Source organism: Saccopteryx bilineata, chromosome 10 (assembly GCF_036850765.1).
Source record: "Saccopteryx bilineata isolate mSacBil1 chromosome 10, mSacBil1_pri_phased_curated, whole genome shotgun sequence".
Lineage (NCBI taxonomy): Eukaryota > Metazoa > Chordata > Mammalia > Chiroptera > Emballonuridae > Saccopteryx > Saccopteryx bilineata.
Genome location: NC_089499.1, coordinates 15,321,087 through 15,343,774, shown reverse-complemented (window position 1 = coordinate 15,343,774; position 22,688 = coordinate 15,321,087). Strand labels below are relative to the sequence as shown.

At 49.7% G+C, this 22,688-nt stretch overlaps 1 protein-coding gene across 1 annotated transcript in view; it reads right to left on the bottom strand.

The window, feature by feature from the left end:
• Positions 1-22,688, bottom strand: part of DCLK3 (doublecortin like kinase 3) — a 45,697-nt gene that overhangs the window by 789 nt on the left and 22,220 nt on the right. The window contains exons 2-4 of the mRNA XM_066245716.1: positions 19,999-22,070; positions 2,738-2,870; positions 1,391-1,558 (exon numbers count right to left, since the gene is read on the bottom strand). Of these exons, the coding sequence (XP_066101813.1) occupies positions 1,391-1,558; positions 2,738-2,870; positions 19,999-22,070 (2,373 nt within the window). The remainder of the gene's footprint in view (positions 1-1,390; positions 1,559-2,737; positions 2,871-19,998; positions 22,071-22,688) is intronic.

Here is a 22,688-nt window from a genome sequence, read left to right as displayed (position 1 = left end):
GTTGAAGTAGCCACGTGGGGCAACCCTGTGGGACAGAGCAGCTTTGTTCCTTGCTCTAGAGCAGGGGGAGTCCACCTTTTTGTACCTACCGCCCACTTCTGTATCTCTGTCAGTAGTAACATTTTCTAACTGCCCACAACCTTTTTGTATTTACCTACCGCCCACTTCTGTATCTCTGTCAGTAGTAACATTTTCTAACTGCCCACCGGTTCCACAGTACTGGTGATTTATAAAGTAGGGAAGTAACTTTACTTTATAAAATGTATAAAGCAGAGTTACAGCAAGTGAAAATATATAATAATAATTACTTACCAAGTACTTTATGTTGGATTTTCGCAAAGTTTGGCAGAATAAATCTTTATAAAACAACTTACTATAGTTAAGTCTATCTTTTTATTTATACTTTGGTTGCTCCACTACCGCCCACCACGAAAGCTGGAACACCCACTAGTGGGCAGTAGGGACCAGGTTGACTACCACTGCTCTCTAGAGTCACGGGGCCAGGCCCACCACAAACAGCCACGCTGCCCAGCCCACGGGAACGAACGGGCCACATACTATACATCTACATATTTTACATTTAGACATCAAACTATCAGGTTGTTAGATAAAGTATGTGCGTGCACTGGTTCTTCCTACATATGCCTCCCTAGTAACAAAATTTTTAAACCATGTATAAGGAAACTGAAGTAGTAAATAGTGATCAGTCATTTCATTTCCTGCCCCAAATCATGACTGATTCTAGGGAGACATGGTGATGCCTCGTGGGCCCGGGGGCAGGCGGGAAGGAGAATACCTTTCTGATTCTCCCATGCCGGCTCCCTGAGTCTCCTCTTCCAATCACGCAAGAATGCACAGGGAATAAAGACCCATATCTCTTTCCTCTACCGGGGAAGCAGCCTTGCCTGAGATCAGCTGCTCACCCCCAATCACCCCTCTGCTACACCAGTGTCAGCCACCTCTTGACCATGGGGCCATGGGACTTCTCCTGCCCTACCCAGGTCACCCTGGGCAAAGTCTTTCCGCGAGGTGCCTCTTGTGTCAATACGTGACATGGTTTTTTCTTTATGAATAAGGGTTATATGTTTCTGCGATTTTTTTTTCCCTTTCCAATGTTCTTTACGTTCCCTAAAGTCTATGGTAACTGCAGCTAGCAGTTAGACTTTTCATTAAATCTCAAAGTCAGGTGTGTTTTTGGACATGGACTTACGCGGGAGGAAATCAGGGATGAAGCACAATGTGTCAACAGCCCGTCTCTGTACCAGGCGCTGGGCATGAGCCCTCTGCATTCTTACCGCCCATCTCGCCCCGACCCGCTCTGCAGCCAGGACCCGGGAGGGACCCCAGCTCCGCATCGCCTCCGTCCTAGCACGGAAGCCCCCAGTCTCACCGTCAGAGATGTTGTCCCAGTAAGGGGCCAGGAACTCGAAGTGGCCTTGCTGGATGATGTTGAAGAGCTCGTCCTGGTCCCTCTCCGGGCTGCGGAAGGGGGGAAAGCCGCACAGCAGGATGTAGAGGATCACGCCCGCGGCCCACATGTCCGCCTCCAGCCCGTAACCTGCACAAGGGAGGCGGACACAGGCACGGCTGAGACCAGGCTAGATCGGAGGTGACGAGGTCAACAGTGGAGGGTCATTGCTCTGGGGCACAGGGGACTCCAGCTCTCCGTCAGCAAGAGCCACTCCCAAAGGCGTGGCTGCCAAGTCCTACAAACGTGGGGGCCCACACCAGGGTTATTCAGAGTGGGGGTCCTCAGACCACTGCCACTTTGTGATCCTTTATTACTGGTCTGTGATAAAAATAAGCACATAAATTGAAAGAAAATATTAGGAAACCCTTATGTGACACGGCTGTGACATCCAGCTGCTCGCTCAGTGGACTCATCGGGGTAGAGATCACTCAGGATTGTGTAACACATGTGGTACGTCCCACGTGGCATGACCTGTGATCTAGTCACAGGCAGCGGGACTTCCTATGGGCCCAGTTTCATGGGAAACGTTCAAACCCGCCTTCACCAGAGATCCTGGAGAAGCCCTAGTCTGCACCAGTGGCCTCTCCTTCCTACTGAGTCACGGCCTTCTCTCACTTCAAAAATACTACTTCCTGGCTCTTTGATGATTATAGAAAGACTGATATTACTGGGTCTATTCACCATGAGCACACAGACACACACACAAACACATACACACACATTTCAATTTTCTTTAACAAAATCAGGGTCACATTGTACCTATTTTATCCCCTATTCTATTCACTTCATACTATCTCATGGCATTTCCTATATAGGAATTTCCTATGAAAAACAAAAAGTAGTCTCCAAAAACATGTCTTTTAATAGCTGTTAGTATTCCCTTTACCCAGTGAATCCTCTTCGTTGTAATTTAAGTTTTTTCTAATTTTGTTTACAACTCTAATTCTGCGATGAATGTCCTTATATATTTATGTGCCTTGCTTGTGTGAGTTCCCCACCCAGTTCTCCACCGTCTTTCATCTCACTGTCCTACCGACACACACACACACACACTCCAACCCCTTCTCTATAATAAGGGCAGCCCTGATTTAGAAAATGTTCTCATGCTTTGGTCAAGGAGAATCGCTTCAAATATTCCCATTAAAACCTAAGGGCTAGCATAACGCCAACTCTGAGACTTCTGACTGCTCCATATTGAAAAATATTAAATATTAACAATGAATAGCGAGTGATTAAGAGTCCCACAGAGCAATGTGACACACTTACCCTTCTCAGAAAGAATTTCGGGAGCTACGTAAGTCGGAGTCCCACACACAGTAAACACGGGTCTCACCACGTGCTTGGCAAGGCCGAAATCAGCCAGTTTCAAGGTGGTAGATTTGTCCTCATTTCGCTGAACCTGTAAGAAACCAACATCACCACACTTGTGATGAGAACAAAAAAAGGACAACTGAGGAGACAACAAGCTTAAAAGGTCTGGGTGACAAACAATAAACCTACCTGTGCTTACAGTTTAGCCCGACACTGATCAACCCAGTTTGATCTCAGTGACAAGTGCTCACGTTCTCAGAGAAAGAACGAATGAGTTAGAAGGCTTCCACACTGCTAGAGCTGGCTATTTAAATTTAAATTAAATGAAAATGTCAGTTTTTCAGATGTACTGTCGCCATGGGTGACTAATGGCGACAATACCGGGCAGTGCGAATGTAGAACATTTCCATCCTCACCTGCACGGACCTAGAACAAGCAGCAACGACATTTCGCGTCCGGACTAGCATTAGAACTAGAGAGCGCCTGTGGGCAATGCACAGTCTGGGCAGGAGTGGGGGGAATGAAGAACTAGGAATTAGAATGAAGACAGAGACACAGAAGCAGGGGAGGGATGTTCAAATCAGGCTTTGATTGGGGGGAGGGGTTGGTTAAGAATCAAACGGACCAGGGGTCTTTAATTCCAGTTCCAAGATTTGTAGCTGGATGGTCTTGGGCAATTTCTTTATTGATCTGAGCCTCCATTTTCTCAATTTGTTAAAAAAAAAAAAAAGGGGAGGGGTAATCATTTCCAGCAAACAGGAGTTCCAATCAATGTCTGTAATCTACCCTGCGAAGTGTCATCAACAATCTCAGACTCCTGAGACCAAGGGGGTTCCCAGTGCGGGACTTTCGCTTTCAAAACTTTCATTTTTAAAACAGTCTTGGGGCAAAGTAGGATGAGGTGGTCGTCTTGGGCTGCACATAGCAAATCTTTAAACATTAATGTTATTGAACTGAGATCTATCTTTACGTGTTGGAACTGACCAACTGGATTCTAACTGTTCACATTTTTGCATGAAGGTGAAAGAAATTATGTCTGAGTCTTCCGTTAGATCCCACTTCCATGAGATTTTAGAAAGAGTAGAATTAGACATTTTCTTAAAGCAGAAAAGACACCTACCTCCCCTCACCCTGAAATGAAGACAGAGAACTGCCTGTTCTCCCATCATCTCAGCACCATGTCCCGCCTGACGCGTCTCATCCCTTCCCAGCAGTCCAGGGGACTGACTGGCTTTCTGATCTCAGGTAAACCCGTGCCCACTGCCAAGTTCATCCGCCCCGTCCCTCTGCACCTTCACGGTGTCTGCGCGCTAGACGACTGTGAGGAGAAGCTGGGTCTTAACCTAAAAGAAATGCATCTCAAGAGGTGAGCTTAGCAAGTATTTAGATCACCACGCAAAAAAATAATAAAGCTAAAGATAAGTTTCACATAAAAAAAGGAATAAAGAAACACGGAAGGAAAAACCCCAGCGCCTCTTGCAGCCAGCAAACGAGGGCCCGGGTGCCCCTCCCGGGCTCTGCACAGTCTGAGGAATTCATAGCCAAAGCCCTCCCTGTAACAATGTGGTAAAATCCATGGGCTCCGCCTCCTGCCTCTGGCCCTCCTGGGGGCCTCTGGACGGGCCTCCTCTCCTCCTGCAAAGGAAACAGTCTCTGCTGGAACACTCAGGCACGTGCCAGTTACAAGCATCGACTCGTCCAAACCCCAGCTTGCCATTTACCAAGCAACTGGCCAAGTAACCTGTGCTCCGTGTGCCCCCACTTCCTCATCTGGAAAAGGGGATATGAACGACCCTGAGGGGCTAGGATGAGGATTAAATGAGATAGTATTGGCAAGGTGGCATCAACAGTGCCTGGCACCTAGGAAGTACAGTATGAGGGTTGGTTAAGTAAACCATATTAATTTAGCCACCAAAACCATCCCCCTCTGAAGGACTGACTGCAGGCAAAACGAGCCACCGGGGAAGCTGGCGCTAGTGTCTCCCTGCTCCCCTTTCCTGAAAGGAAAAGACCAAAGACCCCTATCAGGAAAGGCCACGTTCATCCTCTGTTGTCAAAACTCCATCCCCACCCCAACTCTTTTTTTTTTTTTTTTTTTTTTTTTTTGACAGAGATAGAAAGTCAGAGAGAGGGACAGACAGACAGGAAAGGAGAGAGATGAGAAGCATCAATTATCTGTTGCGGCATCTTAGTTGTTCATTGATTGCTTTCTCACATGTGCCTTGACCAGAGGGTTGCAGCAGAGCGAGCTACCCCTTGGTCAAGCCAGCGATCCCACGCTCAAGCCGGCAACCTCAGGGTTTCGAACCTGGGTCCTCCGCATCCCAGTCCTATGCCCCAACTCTTACCTGTCTGTATCTCATCACAGAAGTTGCATGCTCAGGAAAGAGGTGCCCTGAATTCATGGCAGCTGGTTGGTAAGCGTACTGGGACAAGCCTGGTCATATATCACTCAAGGAAGAGACTCGGTGGGGCCACCAGAGCTACAGGAGAAATTACCAGCTTGGCTGTAGGCACCTGTTCTCACATCTCTCCTGGAACTGGACAAAGGTTCCCAAAGCTCCCGCCTGCACTTGGGGAGGGGGGCGGAAGGCCCAAGGGGAGGACGGTGCTTGTCCCTGTGCCCCATCAGAGCCACAGAGCCCAGCAACACCCCAGAGAGCCGGGGCGGGGAAAGCCACGCCCTATTCTCCCCTCAGGAGTAAGTCCTCTGAGCCAGCTCTTGCTCCTGCCAGTGGGCTTCCGGCTCTGTAAGCAGAATATGTCTTAATTACTGAGTCTGAGTCACCAGGGGGCAATCTAATCAATGTCTCCATAATTAACCCAACCGAATGGAAAGCCATAGATGTAGAATGAAAATGCAGTTCTGGCTTGGTCTGCGGAGCGAGGCAGACAGAGCCCGAAAGGAGACAGGGAGACGATCATTAGAATAATTTAGATTCGAAAATCTAGTTTGGAAGGCAAGGACGAAAAGTAGCGTGCTGCCTGGAGTTTCCAGATGGATCGGCTACATTCATCACGTCTGCTGGGTGATTGTTGCAAACTATATGTCCCTCACCAATATTTGCAGATATTTCCAAACAAATGATCAGCATTAAAAGCATGTGGCTGACTTAATACAGCAAAATAAAAATGAGGCCCTGGCCGGTTGGCTCAGTGGTAGAGCGTCGGCCTGGCGTGCAGGAGTCCCGGGTTTGATTCCCGGCCAGGGCACACAGGAGAAGCGCCTATCTGCTTCTCCACCTCTCCCCCTCTCCTTTCTCTCTGTCTCTCTCTTCCCCTCCCTCGCAGCCAAGGCTCCATTGGAGCAAAAAGTTGGCCCGGGCGCTGAGGATGGCTCTGTGGCCTCTGCCTCAGGTGCTAGAATGGCTATGGTTGCAACAGAGTGATGCCCCAGATGGGCAGAGCATCACCCCCTGGTGGGCGCGCCAGGTGGATCCCGGTCGGGTGCATGGGGGAGTCTGTCTGACTGCCTCCCCGTTTCCAACTTCAGAAAAAAAAAATACAAAAAGTAAAAATAAAAATGTATTACTATGTGAAATAACAAAATTTCCTTCCTCGTAGAAATAGTACCCCCCTCCCACCAAATTCCAATCCCAATTCCAAAACCTGGCTCCACAGAGGCCATAGTGCTTCTTCAATTTTGCAGATTTACTATGTTAAATGTGCAGATGCTGATGGATCCATTTTTCAAACTCCAAATCTGTTTTTTTAAATCATTTTTATGACCTTTCTAAAATCTGTTATGCAGCTTGTTGTCCCGGTGTGGCTTCGCTTTTCTGAGTTTTAGGATCCACCTCCTAGCACCAGCGACAGAGGACGCAGGACCTGGGGGTGGTTAAGATCTGTGGTGGGAAAAAAAAAAAGGCCCTGGCCGGTTGGCTCAGCGGTAGAGCATCGGCCTGGCGTGCGGGGGACCCGGGTTTGATTCCCGGCCAGGGCACATAGGAGAAGTGCCCATTTGCTTCTCCACCCCTCCCCCTCTCCTTCCTCTCTGTCTCTCTCTTCCCCTCCCACAGCCAAGGCTCCATTGGAGCAAAGATGGCCCGGGTGCTGGGGATGGCTCCTTGGCCTCTGCCCCAGGCACTAGAGTGGCTCTGGTCGCAACAGAGCGATGCCCTGGAGGGGCAGAGCATCGCCCCATGGTGGGCGTGCCGGGGTGGATCCCAGTCGGGCGCATGCAGGAGTCTGTCTGACTGTCTCTCCCCGTTTCCAGCTTCAGAAAAATAAAAAATAAAAAATAAATTAAAAAAAAAAATCTGTGGTGGTGTTTGTCCCGCCCAGATAATGGCTCAAGGCTGCTGAGCATTTTTAATTTTTCTGTCTCCGGCATCTACCGCCAGGAGGTACGTCGCAGTCTTCAGTGCTGTCTGTGCGACCTGAGGCTTCTCAGGTCTTCACCAGCAAACACAGCTTAATTACACTGACGGCCACGCGTGGACCGTGTGAGCGTCTGTTTCCTTCTGTTTTTTTCAACGGGCACCTCACATTCTTGGCTTCAGAACAGTTCCCACCTTGATCCTTGAAACTAAATGAGTGACATCCTTCTGGAAGAATTCTTCTCCCAGGAACCGGTGAGACTTCTGAAACCATCAGATTCGCCACCCACATCGGAAACTCGTGTAAAACATCCTCCCACCAGAACATCCTCCCTTCATCTCTGCGGGAAATCTCCAAGCAGAAGAGTCCACAACTCTAGGCAGCCGTCCGTCCCACTTATTCTTAACTTAGAAGAAGACTCATCCTTATGTTGGCTCAGGATTATACCCCTACCCCTCGTTTCCAAATCTGCCCTCGGGGATGACACCTCGCCCAGAGATGGGAAACAAGTACCTCCATCCCAGAGGATGCCTCTGGCTTCGCTGAGTTCACATCCAAGGATCCCCTGCAGCTCCTCCTAGGACCTGGTTTCCTGACCCACCTCCCCTTTCTTCCTTCTCCCCCCACTAAGAGCACTGCCTCCACCAGCAGCAGCAGCAGCGGCAGCGGCAGCACCTGGGGCCCGATAGAGACCTCGGGCAGCCCCAGACGCACTGAATCAGAACCCCCACCTCTACAAGACCCCATGTGAGTCTTGGGCACAGTCAAGTTCTGCGTGATCCCCACTTCATCGGTGCCTCTTTGAACCAAGAACGCCCAGAAGTGAACACCGCACACCAGCTACGATCTGATTAGGCTGGTGGACCTCAGGACTCTCTCAAAGCAGCCAAGGATCCCACTAAATAATCCATTTCAATGTCCCTTTCCCTTATAGAGAGATCAGAACATGTCATCCCAAATTACGCCACTCTAACAGTTTAATTCTTTTGTCCTGAACACACTTGAGGGACAGCAGGTACTATAATAGAAAGGTACTCTGACGTGCTCCTTCTTACCTAAAAGCAGGACCTACAATTTCCTGGGAGGAAGGGGGCCCCCCTGCGCTAGGAAGGACAGAACTCTAACTCACCGGAGACTTCTGTCAGCCCAGAGATGCACGGAGGACTCCACATAACTAACTTTACTAAAACGGCTCCTCTTCCTCTAGTTTCCCCCACGCGCTGACCTCCCACCGGTTGCCGCCGCTAGAATCCTAAATCCCTTTTCCTTTGTCTCGTCACTTCTCTAAACATTTCTTCTTCTTTGTGAAAATGCTATAGAAGCCCCTAGTTCTAACCAGCCATCTGAGCTCCTCACCAGTCTCTCCCCCATGTCTGCGCAACACCCAAGTAAACAAACTGCTGTTTCTCTCTTGGTCCTCTGCCCTTTGTGAGTTTAATTTCCAGGGCCCCGGTCACAGAACCTGAGAGGGTAACGGAAAAGGGTGTTCTTTCTCCTCCCCTCCCCCTCCACCTTCCTGGACCAGAAGTCTCACTGGTTCTTGGGAGAAGAATTCTTCCAGAAGGATGTCACTCATTTAGTTTCAAGGATTAAGTATAGCCACACTGTACACATCTGATCCCAAGCACCTGTTTCTCTACTTTCCGGTCTATCTAAACTCACCGCTCTGGGTCACGGTCCTTCAGAGGTTCTGTTTTCATTCACCTCTAACTGAGAGGGTGTTTGAGCTAAATTTGCACAAAAGTGCAATGACTATTCACCCATCTGCATCCATCGCCGCCTTTCCCAGCCACACCAAAGTACCCTGCATTGAATCTAGGTGGTCTTTATTATTTACATAAGCACCCAGGTAACATCCAGGTGGTCTCACAGCTTTAAGAGGAGTCATCAGTTTTCCCAACAATTAGCTTCTCCCTTCTCTTCCTTCAAGGGTAGGTCAGTATATAAATATGGCCTTGCAGTTACCATCTCTGAACAGAAGAGGGCAGCAGAATACAGACCACACAGCAAGAGTTTGCCTCAGAAAAAAAAATGATTTGATGTGGGTAAGGCTTATTTGCCAAAATCCTACTGGCTCCTTGATGGTTCTTCCGGCCTTTTTCTCCACCGTTCCATTTTCAACTGGCTATGAGGACCAAACCGATTTGAGAAACGAATGCACATCGAAACGCCTAAAATCAATTTACATGTCGACAGCAAAAGATACTGTAATACCAATAAAATGACTGAAAAAAAATCAGTTGGGACAAAGTCTTCTCTGGGCCCTGTCATATGACAGGCCTATGACATGCCTTTGGAGTCCACTTATAATGTCCATTTTGTTTGGTTTGGTTTACAGCTCATATTCATTCAACAGATATCAATTAGATGCCTACCTTATGTCCTAGAAATTAGGAATAGAGTGGTGAATGAAAAAGATAAACTCCCTGATCTTATAAAACCCTATTTCTATTTTAAAATAATATTCAAATAAATATGTAATTTCAGGTAGTGGTGTTATAAAGAAAGAAAAAAGACATAAAGGTTGTGTTGTCTAGTACAGTATCCGCTGACCACATGTGGCTGTTTCTTTTAAACAATATGTCAAGTCCAGTTCCTCAGACACCCATGATACATTTCAAGGGCTCATATAGCATGTGGCTACCGTATTGGGCAGTGCTGATATTGATCAATTCCATTATCACAGAACGTTCTATTGGACAGTGGCAGGGGGTGGTATTTTAAATAGGGCAGTTTAGGAAAATTCATTAAGAAAATAACATTTGAAAAAAATCAGGGGTGAGCCATATTAAAATCTGAGGAGTGAGCTTCACGGGTGGAGGAAATAGCAAGTGCAAAGGTCCAGGGGCATGTTGGCTTGATCAGGAACAGCAAACAGGGGCAGGAGAGGAATGAGTAAGGGGGTGGGTGGTTGGAGTGGAGTTTTGAGAGGAAGAGAGAGGCCACATCGTGCAGCAGCTTTTATATGCCATGGAAATGAACTTAGCCTTTCTCCTGACTGTGACAGGAAGCCAGAGACAGCTCTGAACAAAGAAGTGACAGGTTCTGATTCACATTTGGAGGCCATTCAGGCTACTGTGAGGAAGATGACCTTAGAGGAAGAGGAAAGACCAGCAAGGAGGTAACGGCCATGGTCTCCCCAAGAGGTGGCAGTGGCTTGGTCTTGGATGGTGCAGTGGAGATGTAAAGAAGTGTCACTCCAAAGGTAAAGACAAGACTAGCGAGTGGACCGAGTGTGAGTATGAAGAGGGTGAAGACTCAGGCTGACTCTGAGGTCCCTGGCCCGAGCAGCTGGGTCCATGGGGGCACCATCTCCCTGATAGACAAAGGGTGGCTTCAGTGCGCTATGGGGACGAGAGCCGGGCTGGAGCTCAGGGCAGAAGGAAATGTGGAAAGCTGCAAGTGGAGAGCAGAGACACGTCCTTCGAGGGTGTGTGTGTTTATGTATGTGTGTGTGTGTGCTCCCCGTCCCACTCCAGGAGGCCCACTGTCTTCAGTGACCTCAAGACACAGCTGACAGGCAATTTCTACTTCTGTCCCCATAGGCTCCCTCACGGCAGAGGTACCAAAACACCTGGCCACCGGGCAGTCCCCAAGAAAAAAACACAGTGAACATCTCCAAAGTGTCCTAATCTAGGAGAAGGTGGTTTTTAAGTGTCCTATGCCCCACCCACTCTACCTGGCTGAGGGGCCAAGGCGAGCCAAAATGCAGGCCACAGCATAAGCCCCAGGAAAAATACATTAGCCAAAGAGCTTTGCTAACCACAGGGCCACCTGAAACGAACGGCCATGTAAAGCATCTCCCCGCTGGCTGGCACGCAAGATAAACAGGCCAGCGAGGCCCAACCATGAGGCCCGGGCATCCCTCACCATCGTCGTCTCACCCATCCAGCCCGCCCCATTAGACACAGGGGTCACCCCGTCAGGGACACGGTCTGAGCCCGTCTCCAGCACAGGCGGTCCTCGGACTCGGAGTTGCAGGGCAGTCGCTGCTGGTACATTCCCACAACTTCCTTCCTGGCCAGCAGAACTCAGATCCTACCCAGCCCTGGGGCAACGCTGCATCGGGAAAGGCAGGCCCAGCCGAGGTTTGAAGAGGGAAGTCCCCGCCGCCATTCCTCTGTTCTAAGGAGGGCCACGTGGCCCACCCTGCCCGTGAGCTAGAACAGGGAGAGCGCTGAGCTGCTTCTGCGCAGGACGTCCTCCTAAGTTTAAAAAGGGACAGGGAGCATCACCCAGAGGCAACCCCTGCTTTTCCTGCCTTTCCTGTGAATGGGACAGGTGATGCTGGAGCCTGGAGCTACGGTAGACTTTGGGGATCATGAGAGAAATTGCAGAAACTGCCTTGACCTCCTCGGCCTGCTCTACTGCGCGTCCCTGGAATGGCCTGTCTCCAGGCTTCTAGTTCCGTGAGATAACTAGGTGTCTTATCATCGTTTGGGGCCCCTGCTCCTCAAAGCGTGCTCTGCAGACCACCGCCACCACCTGGGCGCTTGTCAGAAATGCAGCATCTCGGGCCCTCCCAGACCTCCTACTAAATCAGCATCTGCATTTTATCAGAGCCCAAGGGACTCCCGGGCACTGGACGGGGTATGTGGGATGTGCCGATCTGTACCACCTGACGCACAGTCAGGCCATCGTCCTGCAGCCGAAAGGAGCAGGGTGTCCTCGCCCCTCCCTGTCCTCCCCTCAGTCCTCACACTCATCCCGCTCCCCGGGATGCAGACACAGGTGATGCCTTCATGAACACACATCCTTACCGTATAGGCCTGCTTCCAACTCCTTCCTGGGAAAGATAATGAACCTACACAGAACACCAAGCCCATAATTACATAGCCAAGTATATAATTTGTCAAAATCCCCAAGGTGAAGGTCCTACCCAGTAGAGCCAAAGTCATTTCAAACAGAATTATTAGTACTGTGGTCACCATTAACTATTCATGGTTCCTCCAGTGGTGTCCTGAGATCTAAGAAGGTCAAAACATCAGCGGTGGTTCCTGGCGGGGGAAATCTACCATCTCAAGCGGGACTATGGGCCAAATACCTGGGGGTGTAGCCCCCAGGAGATTCTTAAGCAGATAAACCCTTTAACTTGATTCAATAGACCCTCTCCAGCTGACTGAAAGGGATTTGAAGACTTTTGTCTAACTATGGAGAAGCAGAGAATCCTTGCCCAAAATGGTACATTAGGATTGGCGAGGGATTAACAGCATATCCACGACACACAGAATGCAGTTCTATGAGTCCTCCGTCCAAAGGCTCAATCAGAACATGACGGGCAACTTGGCCAGGTTTAAGGCATAAGACAGTGAAAGAAGTAAGGACCAGGGCTGAGTTTCCCCCTCATCTCTATTTCTCTCTCTCTCTCTCTCTCTCTCTCTCTCTCTCTCACTCTCACTATCTGTCTCCATCTCTCCTGCTCCTTCCTTCTTTCCATTCTTCTTCTCCTTGCCCTGACATAACCCCTAACAGGTACGATATCTGGAAGAAGTTGAAACAGAACCAAAGGGTTTCATATTATTGCAATTAGACAGCTAGTCCTAGGACCTTGGAAACTCGTTGGAGAGGTTTACCAAGCTATGTCCTCAGATTAAGGGCATTTTGAAAATAAAGAATTTTAAGAAATATAATTGGCCCTGGCTGGTTGGCTTGAGGGTAGAGCATCAGCCTGGCATGTGGAAGTCCCGGGTTTGATCCCCAGTCAGGGTCAGGGCACACAGGAGAAGCGCCCATCTGCTTCCCTACCCCTACTCCTCTCGCTTCTCTCTCTTTTTCTTTCTTTCTCTCTCTCTCTCTCTCTTCCCCTCCTGCAGCCATGGCTCAATTGGAGTGAGTTGGCCCCAGGCACTGAGAATGGCTCCATGGCCTCTGCTTCAGGCACTAAGAAGAGTTTGCTTGCTGAGCAATGGAACAATGCCCCAGATGGGCAGAGCACCGCCCCCTAGTGGGCTTGCCAGGAGGATCTTGGTAGAGGAGCATGCAGGAGTCTGTCTCTGACTCCCCTTTTCTCATTGAATAAAAAATAAAGAAAGAAACAAAGAAGGAAAGGTAATCATAGACCCTCAAATGGCTCACAATCACTCTCTTAGGTGACAACCCACATGGACACAGGTATTTAGAGGACAATAGGAGATTGTTATTTGCCTTCACAACATAATCTGAACTTCAGGATTCCTTGGGAAAATGAAGTCACAAGTTTAGAAGATATTCAACAAGGTCAATAACTATGAATCATGCTTTACAGTTGCCTTTGTGGTTGATAATTTACCACAGACAATAAATTATCAGACATACACCCTTTTAGGTGACTATTTCAAAAGGAACTGACAAAAGAAAGAAAACCTCAATTATCAAGGTGACTCAGTATCTAAAATTTTGAAGACTTTAAGAAACTTCCAACCCTGGCCAGTTGGCTCAGTGGTAGAACACTGGCCCAGCATGTGAATGTCCTGGGTTCAATTCCCAGTCAAGGCACACAGAAAAAGCAACCATCTGCTTCTCCATCCCTTCCCCTCCCCCTTCTTTCTCTTTCTCACTCTATCTCTCTTCCCATCCCACAACCATGGCTCTATTGGTTCAAGCGTGAGGAGCCTCTGCCTCAGGCGCTAAAAATAGCTAGGTTGTGAGAATGACCCCAGATGGGCAGAGCATCAGACCCTATGGGGGTTGCTGGGTGGATCCTGGTCAGCGATCATGTGGGAATCTCTCTATCTCCCCTATTCTCACTTGAAAAAGAAGAGAAAAAAAATTTCTTGAACTTCTGGCTATGTAGACAATACGTAGATTATAAAGATGCTTTTTTTATTTAATTATTATTAATTGTGTTTAGATAGATTCTTATACAGATGCTTTTCATTTTCCTAGAAACAGTGAAAATGGATACTGACAGCCACTCTCCCTGATATAAACCTGTTAAAGTAAACTTGTTATTGAGCAAGTTCACAAAGGAGGGACGATGAAAACCCGTTTGGACCAGGAGTTGATAAATGGGGCTGCTGTGAGCTGATAGTGGCGGGTGTTTGAAAATGATAAAAGCAAAACCAAAACTGTGTGTAAACATGTCATTGAACTTGTCACTTGTTACTGATCAAGACTGAAGCAGGCACGGTGGCCGGCTCATATAAATATCTAAGGGCGGCCCTGGCCGGTTGGCTCAGCAGTAGAGCGTCGGCCTGGTATGTGGGGGACCCGGGTTCGATTCCTGGCCAGGGCACATAGGAGAAGCGCCCATTTGCTTCTCCACCCCCCCCCTCCTTCCTCTCTGTCTCTCTCTTCCCCTCCTGCAGCCAGGGCTCCATTGGAGCAAAAGATGGCCCGGGCGCTGGGGATGGCTCCTTGGCCTCTGCCCCAGGCGCTAGAGTGGCTCTGGTTGCAACAGAACAACACCCCGGAGGGGCAGAGCATCGCCCCCTGGTGGGCAGAGCGTCGCCCCCTGGTGGGCATGCCAGGTAGATCCCGGTCGGGCGCATGCGGGAGTCTGTCTGACCGTCTCTCCCCGTTTCCAGCTTCAGAAAAATACAAAAAAAAAAAAAAAAATCTAAGGGCTGAAGCCTGAAGACCCTCTCTCCTTCTACTGCTGTTCCCTGCCGACGTCGGCACATCACAGATACTCAGAGACTTCATCCCACCGAGCAAGGCTGTTCGGGGCCCCACCTAAGCTGAGCCCAGGCTGAGCTGGCCACCTGTCTGAACTGTGAGTGAATTAAAGCTTGTGGGCCTTTTACCCTGCATTTTGTCTCGTCTCTAAGTGGGACTGAATTCCCCTCACACGTCGTAAACCCTTGTTCACCAGCCGAGAAAATACTTTCCCGAGGGTTGTTACTACCGCAAAACCTGCAGTCGTAACTGTGATGTTTCCTGACAGAATTTACCCTGAGGCTCTCGAGATGAGTGACGCCTCTGACAAACCTGTCTTCTCACTGACTTGATCAACATGGACCTAACGGCCTATAACACTGTACTTTTCTTAGTGATTCCACGTTATTGTTGAAACCCACATTTCTTGATTTTTATTAAGTATACCTTTAATAAATTATGCTTTGTAGTTGTTATCAATTTTTAAATTAATGTCACTGGTATGTAAATGCTTTGTGAACTCTTGGGCCATTGAGAGGACATGGACCCCTCTGTCCCCGAGGCTGGCAGGAGAGAAACCAGGCTGACCGCGGAGAACTGTGCATTGCAGAACCAGACCAATGGCGATAACCACGGAGTCCTTATACACCAGAGTGGACGTGGAAATAGAGCTTTAGGGATTGAAATGAATGAAATAACTGAACAACTAACTATATTTTAGAGAAAGAATGGGCAAGGGGTATGCTTGGTACCCTTGTCACCCTTGGGGACATTGGTCACTGCCCTTTCCTAGTCATATTCAGGATTAAAAATCTAGAAAAGTCCGTTCCTTCCTCAATCAACAAGAGCCCATAAAGAAGGTACAGGCTGTGTCCTTGACCAAGCTGGGCCCTGCCCCCACACCTCCCTACCACCATGTCCCCTGGATTCCAAGGGTCTCTGCTCCAAGCACCCCCGAGCTCCAGGGCCTGCCCACCTATCCCATTCCTTTCAGCCCTGTTTTCAGAGTGGAAACATCTTTCCTTATTCCAGGAGGGATTTTCTCCAGTGGCCTGGCCTCTGGCCAAGATCTTTTCAGTCTCCCCACCACAGCTCACTCAGCTGTCTTTGCCATAGGTAATATCCTGGTTGTTGACCATGTAGAACAGGGGTCGGGAACCTTTTTGGCTGAGAGAGCCATGAACACCACATATTTTAAAATGTAATTCCGTGAGAGCCATACAACGACCCATGTACATTATGCATTATTCAATAAAAATTTGGTGTTGTCCCAGAGGACAGCTGTGATTGGCTCCAGCCACCCGCAACCATGAACATGAGCAGTAGGAAATGAATGGATTCTAATACATGAGAATGTTTTATATTTTTAACGTTATTATTTTTTTTATTAAAGATTTGTCTGCGAGCCAGATGCAGCCATCAAAAGAGCCACATCTGGCTCATGAGCCATAGATTCCCAACCCCTGATATAGAACCTGGCCTGTCCACTTCCTGTCCTGTGTGGGCGGGTCTGAGCATCACTCCCTCTCCAGTTCCTGTTTGCTCCCTCCCCTTCCCCCAGGGCCCAGCCAACACCCACAGTGCAGCCCAACCCTGCCAAGGAAAAGCACACTGGCAGGAAAAGCAAGTAACACTGGTACTTCTGCAAGTAACACTGGTACTTCTGCAAGCTAAGGATTCTCATAATTAAAACTTATTTTGCAAGATCTCGGGGGGTCTACATAACCCAAAGGGAAAAAGAGGACTAGCATCTTATTAGGAAACTGTAGAAATAAATTCAGCATTACAGGCCTAAAATTTTATTCTAGGGCCCAATTATTAGAAACAAATATTCCTGTTGGTTAAAACAACATAATAGGCTTGTTATATTCATTAAGAGCTCTTGGTATTTTCAGGAAGTATCTAACAGCAGCAACAATTACAATCAGCCCGGTAATCAAAAGCTAGTTCTAACGTAATCATTTTCCCAAGCTTAGCAAATACAGTTCTTAATACAGACGGTAACCATCCATTCAATGAAGAAACAATTACTTTGATTACACAAAGCTCAACACAAGTGCAGAACACTAAATTAAAGAACATTAACTGATGAATAGTAGTCACCATGGTGATATTTATTAACATTAAACCTTAGAAGACCTAACAAGCTTTCAACATCATGATCATAACAGCAAATGTAGATACCTTTCTAAACCCAGACAATGAGCCCAAAGTCAAATCCAATACAACCCAAATCTTTTCTGAAAAACCAAGAAGCACTGATATTAAATAGCATTTAGACTTCTGATATAACAATATGTTGAACTTGACTCACCCAGAAAAAGGACAGATGGTTAAGAAATGTGACAGATCTATTCATTTTTTTTTTTTTTTTTTTAATTTGACAGAGACAGAGAGAGAGACTCAGATAGGGACAGACAGACAGGAAGAGAGAGAGAGAGATGAGAAGCATCAATTCTTCATTGCGGCACTTTAGTTATTCATTGATTGCTTTCTCATATATGCCCTGACCCAGGGGCTATAGCAGACCGAGCAACCCCTTGCTCAAGCCAGTGACCTTGGGCTCAAGCTGGTGCACTTTGCTCAAGCCAGATGAACCCGTGCTTCAGCTGGAGACCGTGGGGTTTTGAACCTGGGTCCTTTGCATCCCAGTCCGATGCTCTATCCACTGCACCACCGCCTGGTCAGGCCAGATCTATTCATTTTGATAAATGCAAGCTAACAAAATTATCCACCATGGAGAAAAGATATTTACCTATTCCACATAAACAACTCATGTAGTTAGACTGAAAAATTACAGCTACTCTGCAAACCTGCCTATCTCTCTGTCTCTGTGTTTCTTTCTTTCTCAGAACACACACGCATACATACAGCACACACATCACACGAACGCACTTCACTGCCCTTAAGGGCACTAAAAACATCTTTACTGACATTTAACTCCATGAAGAGTTGCCAAAGGACCTCTCTGAGGCAGAGAGCTTGTCCACACTAACGACACGCCTTGCAGTTTTCTACTTCCTGAACTTCTGCACGCAGTCGAAACCAGTGCTGACTTTTTCCATTTTAAAAATTGCTGACAACTCAACACACGTGAGAGTCTCCACTGCTGAAAAGGTGGGCCAGCTCAACCGACTGGTTCCGGGGCCTTGTTCAGAGCCTGCAATCTCAGATGACTGTCCCCAAAAGAAAATGATCCTCGAGGGTAAGTGATCTCATGCCACATCCTGGAGAACTTGTGTAACTGGGACAGTGCTTTCACGAGGCACGCGCCCCGAATGTTCATCTCACGAGCCCGGTCAGGGCCTCTAGATAGAACCTCGCCTGCTGGGATAATTCAGGAGGAACATCAGCGGGTCATTAAAGAACAACTGCTCTGTTGCCATTCCAAAGTGGCCACAATAAACAGTGGATAGCACAGCACACAGGGAGATCACCTGGTCTCAGACCCAGAGGACAGACACTAAAAGCAATTGAAGAAAGGACGAGGACACTCAGCTAAAGAGGAGTTATCTGATGGCCGTTCAGACCACTCAGCACTCAGGCAAGCAAAGTCCTGAAATAATTCTAGGAATCTGGGCAAAAACAAGGTCACATGACTCAGTGGTCAGCATAGACCTCGTATCACCAGATAATTAGCTTGACTCACTCCCGGTTTCATTCTCCTTGTGGGAGCAGTTTACTGAATAGATGAATGCACGGGAGATGATGTTTCCAGGCTGGGTCTACAGCCATGGAAATGAAAGGAAACAGGCTAAATTCCTGGGGGGGTGGAGGGGGACGACTCATTGAGATCACTGTCTCCATTCATTATTGCTTTTGTCTGCAGCAACCTGACTTCGCTCATCCACATTACCCACCGTAATGTCACAGTTATTCTGAGATGATCGGAACGTTGGTAGCTGCCACTGATGGAACGCTCACTACTTCCCCGGCAGCGTGAGACGTTTGCATTCATTCATTCATTCATTTATTCATCCAACTAACCTTTCATGAACATCCACCATATGGCAGAACTGTTCTCGGTTTCAGGGTATAATCTGAATAAAACAAAGTCTCTACTCTCATAGAACTTTCTTCCCAAAAGAGGAGAAAGGAAACAGAAGACTAACTATAGACTGTGTCAGATGATGATCAGAGCGATGAAGAAGAGACTGGGAGAAAGGAGCCAGAGGGTGACCATGTACGTATGCTGTCCTAACGGGACCACCAGGACCACACTTGTGGTTCGGGAACACACTGGGTTTAGTGACAAGTGGCAACCAAGGTGAACACCCACCACGGGGATCCAGGCATCTAAGAAGCGTGCTGTTCAATGAACATGTTGTAAGACTTGGGCTGTGTTAGGTGATTTGGGGCAGGGTTCACAAAAGCAGGATTTTGTTCCGAATCAAATACTGTCAGAAAGAGAGAGTTCATTCTATGACTGGGCATCTTAGTGACTCCAATCTAGAAAGTGGGAGGGATGAAGTGAGGCAGATACTCACAGTAGCCAGAAGGGGGCTGTACGGTCATATTTGTGGTTTGAAAAACCTTTTTTTCTATCTGCATTGGGGCATGATTACAAAGGGGTCCTCCATCTGTCTTGACCCACCACGGTCACAGAATGACCTTATCTGACATTAGTGTTCCGTGAAAGTGTTTATGCTCAACAGGAGAACCCCACGGCTGAGCTGTGAGCACCAGGCCGGCTCCCAGCTATCAGGGCCTGCGTTTCTCTTTCCTGGGCTCAATGCTCATTCAGCCTTTCAAGGTCAGTACTAGGTACGACTACCATTCCTCCTGTGTGAATGAGAAAGTAAGGCCCGAAGAGGTGAAGGACTTACCCTACAGCAAGCAATTAAGAAAGCCAGGATTTGAAGCACGCTATCCCACCCCCCGAGCCAGCCTCTGAACCACTATACACACAAGTCCCAGCACTGCGAGCCTTTTGAACTCTCGTGATAGAAAGTTATCTTCAAAAGGGTCGGGGGTAATTTCAGCGGGACGGTGGACACTCAGCCGGCAGGGGAAACTGCTGTCAGTCATCGATACCTAGGCCAGAGTTTGTGCAAAGGCCCAAGAAATACGTCCATCTGATCGGCGTCCAGGTGACTGTATTTTACTGCTAGGGGAGGGATGAGAAAACATATGCCATCTTTTATTTAAGTTGGGAAGGTTTCTTTTTCAATAATCTCATCAAAACTGATTTAGGTCAGCCACTCAATAAACCACAAGCAAAGTTTTCAATTCTGGACCAAGTAGGTTAGAAACAGCATAAAGGAGATGGGCTAGCATGCAAGGGCAGCAAGCAGAGGCTGAGGCAGCGGCTCAGGGCTTACCAGCAGGTTCTCCGGCTTGAGGTCCCGGTGGACGATGTTCTTGTCATGCATGTGGACGAGAGCCTGACACAAGTCCGTGAACAGGCGGGCGGCCGTGCGCTCTGGGAACTTCACGTTCTCTAGGATGGCATCGAAGAGGTCCCCGCCCGCCACGTACTCCATGATCAGGTAGATCTCCGTGTCTGTTTCGTACACCTCGTGCAACTTCACGATGTTGGGATGAGAGAGGCTCTGGATAATGAAGATCTCGCTGTCGACCATGTCCTCCTTGCCCTTGAGCTTGGACTTGTCGACGATCTTCATGGCGAAGGCCTGCCCGGTCTCGCGGTGCCGGCACTCCTTCACCACAGCGAAGTTCCCGTCCCCCAGGACCCGGCCGGTCTCGTACTGCTTCTCCACGCCGGCCGAGATGATGCCCGCGGGCCGGCGCTTCCGGCCGGGGGCCTTCTCCGGCTGGCTCTCTTCTGTCCTCGCCTTGGGCTCCTTGTCTGCCTTGGCGGGTTGGTCCTCCCTGGGAAGCGCCTTCCTGCCTCCTGACACACCTGGACTTCTCTCCTTCTCCGCCTCCTGCTCTTCCCCTGCAGTCTGGGGGGGCTTCCCGGAGTCGGCCTGGTGTTGTTCCCTGAGAAACCAGCCTCCCTGCTTGTTCCTGGAGTCTTTCTTCCCGTCCCTCAGCCCCTGCTCTCTGACGGGCTGAGCTTCCCCGACACCCTTCTTGGCCTGGGCTACGGGCTGAGCTTCCCCGACACCCTTCTTGGCCTGGGCTACGGGCTGAGCTTCCCCGACACCCTTCTTGGCCTGGGCTACGGGCTGAGCTTCCCCGACACCCTTCTTGGCCTGGGCTACGGGCTGAGCTTCCCCGACACCCTTCTTGGCCTGGGCTACGGGCTGAGCTTCCCCGACACCCTTCTTGGCCTGGGCTGCCCCTGGCGGCTGACCTTCCTGACCTGCGGGGTCCTTGTCCTCTTTCCTGTCCGTGCTCTTGCTGGGTCTCCTCGGCTCCTGGGTAGGCTTCCTGGGGCTGCTCCTGTGGCCGTCGCCCTTCCTCTCCTCCTCCCCACCCGGAGGGTGGGCCTCGGGGGACCTCCTGCAGCTCCTGGTCCTCACCAGCTTCCCCGCGGCGGCGGCGGCCGCGTAGAGCGGGCCCCTGCCCGTGTCCAGCTCGCCGGCCCCTGGGGGCGGCCGCTCGCTCTGCAGGCTCTCCCGCAGCTCTCTCTCTCGCTTGCACTTCTCACACCTGACGATCTCGCCCGAGGTCCTCTCGATCTCCACTCCCAGGTGCCTCTCCCCACTGGCACGCTTCTCCAACGTGGCTTCCCTGGGGGGCTTGCTGGGGGGCTCGGGCTCCCGGCTGCCCCGCCCCCACGGCTTCTGGGCCCCCGCCCTGCCCTCCCGCGCCGACCCCACGGGGCTCTTCCCCTGCCGGCCGGTGGCCGCCGTGGGCCCGGCAGCCTCGCCGCAGCTCTTGGCCGTCTCGGCCCCCCCACCGTGGAGACCCCCTTTCGGAGCCTTGCTACAAAGCCTGCTTCTGAGACTCGGAGAAGGGAGCCGGCTGTGTTGGGTCCAGGTCAGGGCCCGGGCTTTTCCGGGATACAGTTCTTCCATGGCCACCTGAATGCTCTTCAATGTCAAGGGCTCCTTGCCCACGGCTATGAAAGCATCCCCCTCCCGGAAGAACTCAGAGACGCTCCGGACTTCCTTGCCCTTGAGGTTGAACAGCTTCCTCACGCGATCACTCTTCCATCTCGGGAAGCCCAAGGCCTCGGAGACGTCGGCCAGGAGCTGCTCGAAGGTCTGCACCGAGCGCCTGTTGAGGAGCAGGGTGATCCTCCGGAGCGGGTGCCCGCCCGGCTTCACCACGGTCACCACCCTGGGCTTCAGGGGGCTGCCTTCCGCGTGGACGCAGTGCAGGCCGTTCTGAGGGCCGAACATGGGCAACATGGAGGCCCGGGGGCCCGGGAGCGGCTTCTCCAGATTCCCGCGGCCAGCAGGCAGCCATGTGCCCTGCAGCTTCCGCTCCATGATTCTTGAGCTTAAATATTTTAGAGAATGGTCACAAAGGCCTCGATGTCCTGCAAGAGGAAAATGACAATACGGGATTAATCAATATGGGTTCAAAGAGCGGTTTGGCCTTCAGCAAGTTTACTAAAGATTACTGATTCTCCTGGCCAGGAGGTGGCACAGTGGAGAGAGCAGCGACCTGGAACACTGAGGACCCAGGTTTAAAACGCCAACCTCACCAGCTTGAGCGCACGCTCACCAGACTGAGCACAGGGTTGCTGGCTTCAGCATGGGATGGCAGACATGATCCCATGGGCCCTGGCTTGAGTTCAAAGGTCGCTGGCTTGAAGCCCAAGTGTGCTGGCTTGAGCCCAAGGTGGCTGGCTTGAGCAAGGGGTCACTGGCAGCCCCCTGATCAAGGCACATATGAGAAAGCAATCAATAAACAACAACTAAGGGGCCACAATGAAGAATCGATGCTTCTCATCTCTCTCCCTTCCTGTCTGTTCCTATCTGTCCCTCTCTCTGTCTCTGTTTCTCTGTCTCTATCTCTCTCGCTAAAGAAACCAAGGTCATTTTAACCTTCAGAGCTCTAATACTGTGAATGTGTTTATTCCCGTTGTATTTCCAGAGAAACTGAATAAATAAAGAAAGTAAAACGTCGTATTTCCTTGATCAACTGTACCGAG